General features: G+C 34.6%; 1 protein-coding gene across 1 annotated transcript; it reads left to right on the top strand.

Annotated features, from left to right (window-relative positions):
• Positions 1–3,868: 3,868 nt before the first annotated feature.
• LOC122305579 (RING-H2 finger protein ATL78) lies at positions 3,869–4,965 on the top strand. Its single transcript, XM_043118173.1, has one exon. It carries the CDS (start codon positions 4,038–4,040, stop codon positions 4,728–4,730), a length of 693 nt encoding a protein of 230 aa, XP_042974107.1. The 5' UTR covers positions 3,869–4,037; the 3' UTR covers positions 4,731–4,965.
• Positions 4,966–8,579: the final 3,614 nt, after the last annotated feature.

The following is an 8,579-nucleotide window of genomic DNA, read 5'->3' as shown; positions in this document are numbered from 1 at the left end:
TAATTTACATATTAATACTGATTATTTCACATTTAAAATTTAAATTAATATTATTTTCAATAAAATCTATTTTTTAACTAATTACATTAAATTAATATACATATTAATATATAATTATATTTATAATTAAATTTTTCCATCGATAATATTCTTAATTTGCTTCTTCGACCCCACGACAGCATGCAAGGATCGAGATATGGATCCAAGTAGCTACTAGCTAGTGCTATGTACTCGTAGTACCAACGAAATAATACCAAAAAGCAACTCGATCTTCCTTTTCAAACTTTAGGCTTTAACCTCTTCCTTTTCAAACTTTAGGCTTTAGCCTATTATCTATCTATCTATCGTCTCTTTTATCATTACATAATTAAAAAATGTTACAACAAAGGACCAATATTTTTTAATTAGGTCTAGTTTAATTATACAGTTCAGATAAAATGAGATATTTTGTTAAAAATTAAATAAAATATTGTTATAATATTAGTTTTATTTTAAAATTTAAAAAAATTAAATTATTTATTATATTTTATGTAAAAGTTTGTGAAAATTATAATGATTATATAAGATGAGATAATTTGAATTTGAGTATCCAAACCAGCCCATGTCTAGGGCAACCTTTTTTAATTTTATTATTTTTGAGTATATAAATCTAAAATATTCTTTCCCGAAGCATTGTTTTGATACTAGGATGTATATATAATAGGATACTAAGCATGCACTTTCCCATTAAGCCAAATTGGTGTTTAATTTTATATTATCAGGGATTCTCTAAAGATCTTGCATTTGGATAACGCTGCTTTAATTAGGAGCCACAATGAAAAGGTAATTTTTAGTACTAAACTATATATTTAAAGATCTGGTGATCAGGACTGTACGTACGTACAGCAACTTGCATATAAAAAAGATTGCAACTTGGTTTTCATTGCTTACAGCACAATATGAATCTCTTAGGAGCACAATATTGTTTATCGTATGTATATATCAGATTACGATTAGATTTGTAGTAGTTGGGTGCTTACAGCTGAATAAGTAAGCGCATAACACGTGGCAAAATATAAATGGATGAAAGATTGTGATCATGAGTTTGTGATCGTCTTGCTTATTATAATGTCACATCTCGATTATATTTATGTTAAGTTACAATTATATATGTTTTGAAGACTTTGTGATGCTTTGGTTTAATTGGGTCTAGGAAGTCTTGAGCACAACTGAAGTGGTTTATCGTATAATAAAACAATGAATAAGATGATTTTAGTGAGATTTTGAAGTATCTTCGATGGCCAAGTCAATTGCATGTATACTCTTAATTAGTGGATATGCAAGCAGAGGTGATACCTGTATGTCGGATATATTATCACCACAACCGATCCCTACCCAAGCATGGGTGTAGCTCTGCCATTGTCACTTATATTAGAGTAATATTACATATAGTTGTGGAATGTGTAAACGTCGCGCAATTACTTTGAAAAAAAGTAAGGTCCACGATTAAAAAATTAGTTTTTTTTTTTTTTTTTTTGTGGATCCTGTATTAATTCATTTTTTTAAAAGAAATTACACGACGCTTACCCAACTATAATTCTAAATATCATTTCTCCCCGCATTATCGTTGGCACCCTCCCTATGAGCAGGTAGATAGAGGCTAAACTTGCCTAAGTTTGAACCAAAATGGTTAGTAGATCTAAGTTATCGATCATCACTTTTTAAGAATTCATTTATACATGATGATAGGAAATGTGAGAGGATCATCGGCGTGTCAAGTAGATTGAAGGTTATACTCTACTTTCTTGTTTGGAATGTTATTCATACAGTACTCAGTTTGGGTTTGGTTTTCCCCCTTAGGTGGATTAATTTGTTGGTTCCATTTCGTTGAGGTGGGTCTGAGTTTGACCATATGACTATAATTATTATATGGTATATATCATCATGGTCTGTATTGAAATTTCTTACCCAAAAGCGAAAAAGGGAAGGATATATTAATATGGTCTTCATTTACTCTACTTCTTTAATTTATTGTTATATATAATTAATGAAGAAAAGAACACTCTATGCATACGCTCAGATCATCAGATTGACATCGACTCAGCGTGACGAATGCAAATTATGTCATATTAATTAATTGGAAGTTAAAACAGAGTCAATGAGCAGGTAGGTACTAGCTAGCTAGTTAGATGGAGGTTAGTACTCTTAAGTATAAACATATATATATATATATATATATATATATATTTATACAGACACACAAAGTACTGAACATAGTACACGTTCTTGAAATCCATTTTATTTTACTCATGAGATAGCACTGGCCCGGCCAGCTGGCTTGTCATTTTGATCTGCAGCTTGCTTTAAGTTAGCTTTGCGAATTTCATGCATGTGATTTTGAGTGTATGATCAGAGGCCGCGCGCCTGCCCTTCGATCATCATCCATGTTGCCCGCATACGTACTAAGCATTTTGTAATAGAAGTAGATGAAAGAAGGATGAAAGATGAAAGAACATTCGATTTGGTTCGATTCGAATAATTGGATCCAAGAACTTAACCCCCTGACTAGACTGACCCGATGGCTGGTTCACATTGGTTGGTCCCTCCTAGATTTAGCTGCGTCCTCATTGTTGACATATATCAGAAAATGGAGAGAAGAAGGAATAGTGCATATTGATGGACCGAGTGAGTTCCAAATGGTCAACTTTTGCTGTGATCCGAACAGTGTTTTAGGGTTCAGTGGAAGATTTTTCAATTTGAGTCTGACTAGACAGATTTTGGTCCGTACATCACTTGGAAAAAGTTTTGTAAAATAAACGGAAAGGAAAATATTTACAAACGAAAATTACACAATATTTTTTCATAATGTTCTATACAAATATATATATATATATTAAATAAGGGATATTTTGATAAAATAATTTATAAAATTCAGATTATTTTATAAAAATATCTTCATCTTAAAATATAATATTGGATATGTTATAAAAAATAATAAAATATTGTGCAAGTATCCTTACTGAAAAAGAAAATACAAACATTTAAAGATGCTGGAGAGAGATGAGATAATAATTTTATAAATAGCAGTAAGATGATTTATGAAAAGTAGTAAAATATTTTGAGTTAAGAAGTATTTATTGAGTTTTAAAAAAAGAGAGAGAAAATCTTGAATAAAAAAATATTATAAAGTTAAAATAATATTATTATAATATAAATTTTTAATATAATTTTTATTTCGAAATTTGAAAATGTTGAATTATTTTTTATTTAAAAGTTTAAAAATGTTGTAATGCTTAGTTTAAAAAAATTATAAAGATCAATTTAAAAATATTTATATTTGAATAAAGTTTGAGAATAAAATGAAGTGAAATAATATGAGATGAGATGAGATGAAATTTCCTATCCAAATTAACCTAACTCTTTTTCTCTTGACAAGTCTCTACAAAGGCTACTCACTTAGGTTCATTTGGATAATGAATCAAGACTAAATCAGAATTTATGTAAAAATCTAAATAAAAAATTATAATAATAAAATAAAATAAGATAAAACTTCATATATCTAAGCCGCACTTATATTTTCTGTGCCATTCTTCAGTCGACTGAGAAGCTCCGGGATCCGATTAAGGCCAGTGGGTCCCCGGAGCATTTGGAGATAGGATTCAAGAAAGGCAAGTTCCATGTGTCGCCTTCTGCTTCGCAGAAAGTGGGATGGGCCGATTTGTGTGATTAGAAACCCCCATTAATAAACTACCAAAAGTTTCAGTGGAGGATCCACAAGGTTGCATATCTCACTCTCTATAATAATGCAATAAGGGATAAAACCCTACCAAGGGGCTACAACCCTCAGAATATACTCATTTGCTCAATTCACAATCTCCAGTAAATTGGTGATATTTATTATTTACACATTAACAGTAATCTGTGTAAAAAAGTAAACTCAACCCTTTAATCTTTTCTCCTATATATATATATAGTTCCTCCTTGGCATCTACCTCCAAGAAGTCGTATCCAGCCATTCCAACAATCTAGGCTCAAGATATCAAACACTTGCTACAAACATGTCTGCTTCTACTTCCCCCTCAAACCAGCTGCTCCGAGATTTTGCAGCAGAATTTCACTCGAGAAGATTGCTTCTACACAACCCTCTCTACCAGCCACCAACCACGGCATCTCCTCCAGCCCCCGGAAATGGACACGAGTCGCCGCCAACATACCCGAGTGACAATAGTTTCGATACAAATGTTGTCATGGTTCTCTCAGTCCTCTTGTGTGCCCTGATTTGCTCCTTGGGGTTGAATTCCATCATTAGGTGTGCATTGAGGTGCTCAAATTTAGTAGCATCCGAGTCCAGCAGTGGAAACATCCCTGCTCGGACGGCCAACACTGGGATCAAGAAAAAGGCCCTCAGGACTTTCACGATGGTGACTTTCTCGGCTGAACTGAACCTGACAGGCTTGGACACCGAGTGTGCGATATGTCTATCAGAGTTCCTGCCGGGTGAGCGTCTGCGCCTTCTACCCAAGTGCAACCATGGGTTTCACGCTCGCTGCATCGATAAGTGGCTAAGTTCACACTCCTCCTGCCCAAAATGCAGGCACTGCCTTATGGAGACATGCCAAAAAATCGTTGGCGGCGGCCGGGCCAGCTCTTCAGGACCGCCTGCAACAGTGCAAGAAATCAGTAGTGTAACTGTAAGCATCGCACCACTTGAACCCGAAGGTTTTATACGTAATTATAGGGGACTTGATTAGATATATATTCTTTGTCTGTATGATATGGTAGCGTAGTTTTAGCACTGTGCCTTAATAGTTAGCTCTAGAAGGTCTTCATTTCTGGTTAAAGCCTTTCATCAGGCCACAAGCAAAGGCAAGAAATCATTGTGTAGTGTTCCTCCTAATTGTGAATTTGTAGAGAATAGACTTGTGGCTTGTCTTATACTCTCTCTGAAAGTATAAAAGCTGGAACTTGAATCAGAATTTCATTCAATGTTTAGGGATAATTTAACTAAATGAACCCCAAGCTTGAATGGGTTCTGTCAATAATTCTGCATATTCAACAAGGCAAAGTTCCAAGTAGCCAACTATAGGACTCTGAGAGGGCAATCACTTCCACACCTCCTGCAATGGGATGGCCAATCTGCTGAGTCACAAACTGAAGTATTTTCCTTTCTTTAATATAGAAAGAAGAAAGCACCAAAAATTTAAAATTAGTGCTTTTTGCAGCTACATTTATAATGGTATATTGCAAAGGGCATTCCCAATATGCAGCAATGTAAACTTATGATAGTTTTCGTCAAGGGTGTGTGTGGATACCCCTATAAGATAAAAAGTCAGTCATCTTATTTTCTTCAGACCATCATCCTCAATGCATTGATTTAATTCATTCCCCAAGTCCCTCCATCACCCAGAAGATCCATCTTTAAAGGAACAACGCCATTACAAGCAATTATCACAGAGTATAGAGCCTACACATGCTGCAACCACATGGTCTCAAATTTCAGAACCATTTGCAAAGGAAATTAATGTGCTCATCTCAAGTAAAAAATGAGCTGCCAATAGAAATCCAAATGCGCCTTAGATTGGAAAGAAGATAAACACAAACGGAAAAGATGTTGATCATCCAGTCAATAGAGCATATATAAATTGGATGTGGAGGCTGAGGGTGAAACCACTATGGATTTCGAATCAAATGAGGATGTACCAAAAGGGAGATTTTGTATCATAGTACTCATGTGTAGTGTTTCGCTGCGGGCCATGAGTAGCCGCACTTGCCCAGCAGCCATATTTTTTATTAGCCAAGGTTCTTCCTACTATTCCATCTATAATTGCAGCATTATGGGGTCTGCTGCTGGACAGTGATGGGTGAACTACAGCATTAGTACCGCTTTTAATTATCCCTTTTTTTCTTCTTTTCGGATTTAATTTATTAACCCTTTTCTTTCTCCACACAACTTCCCTATTCAGCTACCAAAATTAATTATATATAATGATAGTCTACTATCCTTTTACCATCATTTTATTTAATAGTTAAGGAAGTGATTATTAGTGAAGTTTTTAATCTTTTCTTAATAATAATGGATGTTAAAAAAATACTTAAAAAAATAATAATAAATAAAATTTTCAAATACACTAAGTGTAGTAAAATGGTATTAAGTAAATGGTAAGCCTATCATTGTTGATTCCATATTCCTGGTTACATAGACGGATTTGAATTTGTGGTAGCGGTGGACCGTGGATATATATGGACACGGGAAGAGAGAGAGCGAGAGAGACCAAGCTTACTCATTTTGCAGAGGCAAATTTGTAAGAAACCAATAAGCTTAACAAGAATCTTTTATCTTATTTAAGAGCGGATTGGATTCAAAAACCATCTCTTTTATTATTATAATTTTTTTAAATTCTTACACAAAATATAATAAATAATTCAACTTTTTTAAAATCTAAAATAATAATAATAATAATAATATTCTAAAAATATTTTATTCAATTTTTAACTATCAATATCTCAACTCGTCTCATCTCATTTCAACTCATTATCCAAACCGCATCTTAATATTATGTTCTTGTCTCTGCATGAGAATGGCAAAGAGTTAAAAAGATCAAAATGCACATGTTTACAAAAGAGATGAAACGATCTCATGTCAAAGAGTTAAAAAGATCAAAATGCACATGTTAACAAAAGAGATGAAAAGATATAAGGAGATGGAAAGCGGAAATGAAAAGGAATTAACTAAGCCGAGAATCTTGCAGCCACTCAAGAAGTTGAAATGATTCTGATTCCGAACTTTTTTTCTTTTTTTTTTTTCTGTGTTTCTATTTGTCATCAATATTCCCCATTGACATTTTACGTGCATCATGCACAATCAACTGAAATAAACTAAAATTAAGGTAAAATAGGAGAGGTTGGAGACCAACAAGCATCCAAAAACATCCTTTTGTAGCGAATGAAATTAAAAAATAAAATAAAATAAAATTATGTTAAAACCAACTGATCGATTAATGCATTGGCCTGATAATTATCTCTGTGCATGTGTCATGCTTATGTCCTTAAGTTCTTCATTTAAGGAGGAGGGAAAAGGGTAGTCTCGAGATCAAATTAGATAAAAACTAATGACCTCTGGTGTATAGAGAATTTTGAAACACATTGGTGTTTGTATTGAATATCGATTTGTATTACAAAAGTGTACCTATTTATACATTGCTAATGTTTACAAATAAGGCAAGTAATTGCTGTTAAATATTTACAAATAAAACTGAAAGTTGCTCTGCTATATTCTTTGTTGTACACAAGATTGTAGGAGACAAGTTTGGGAGCTGAGCTGATTTTGCTCCCTGATCTTTGCATGATTAAGATAAATTGTGAGTGATTATCGTGATCATCCATTATGCCCCCATAAGATGGTGCCCCCATCAGCAACACCAATCTTGGGTCTCAGAAGTTGAAACTGCTGTCGAGAGAGTGCTTTTATCATTAAGTCAGTTAGCTTGAAGTAGCCCATTACTGACTTAGTCCCTCACAAAATGCAAGTCTATGGCAATATGTTTCATTTGGGAGTGAAGCAATGGGTTTAAACTTAGTTGTGTGGCACCAATATTGTCACATAAGAGCTTTGGAGTGGATGAGAGGTTGACATAAGCTCACAAAAGAGTGATTGAAGCCAGACAATATCAGATGGTCAAGCCCTCTCGAGTCCCTTGCTTGATGCAGCTGGTCCACCAATGCCCTCACAACCTTATGTTGATGTCCCCCCTACATTACTTTCAATTGCCACTGATCCCCCATCCACGAGTTCTCCTATTGTAGCCATTGAACAGGTTGCTGAAACTCGACCATTCCAGACTTTGGGCATGGTGACCCGCTCTATGAACAACATTCACAAGCCCAAGCATCTCTTTATGACCACCAAGCATCCCATGCCATCGTCCATAGAACTCACCAGTGTTCATCAGGCACTCAAAGATCCTCACTGGTGTCAAGCCATGAGTGAGGAATTTATTGTGCTAATTCGTCATGGCACATGGAAATTGGTTCCTCTCACTTCCAATCAAAATTTGGTTGGCTCCAAATGGGTGTTTCATATCAAAAGGAAGCCTAACGGATCTATCGATCGCTACAAAGCTAGGCTAGTTGCCAAGGACTTTCATCAACTCTACAACTATTTGCATTATCTTGTCTATTACCATCATGAAAGGGTGGCCTCTTAAATAGCTTGACATTAACAACACTTTCCTCCATGGTACACTCATTGAGGACGTGTTTATAGCTCCATTGACTGGTTTCATTAATGCCTATCAACCTAATCATGTTTGCTATCTTTAGAAATCTATTTATGGACTGAAACAAGCCCCAAAGACCTGGTACTGAGTCCTTCATGATTGTCTTTGTAGCATTGGTTTTTCTGAAGTCGGCATCTGATCCCTCCTTGTTCATATACAACCATCAGGAAATAGTGACATATTTTCTTATCTATGTTGATGATCTAATCCTCACTGACAATAACTCTACTTTCCTCTCCATTGTCATCAACAAACCTGGCTCTAATACTATATAAAAAATTCTGAAACACATTGGTGTTTGTATTGAATATCAATTTGTATTAC

Source organism: Carya illinoinensis, chromosome 3 (genome assembly GCF_018687715.1).
Source record: "Carya illinoinensis cultivar Pawnee chromosome 3, C.illinoinensisPawnee_v1, whole genome shotgun sequence".
Classification (NCBI taxonomy): domain Eukaryota; kingdom Viridiplantae; phylum Streptophyta; class Magnoliopsida; order Fagales; family Juglandaceae; genus Carya; species Carya illinoinensis.
This window is presented reverse-complemented; position numbering and strand designations above follow the sequence as displayed.

Excerpts from the sequence above, each read along its gene's own strand:
- LOC122305579 (XM_043118173.1), top strand. The coding sequence starts at position 4,038 with ATGTCTGCTTCTACTTCCCCCTCAAACCAGCTGCTCCGAGATTTTGCA.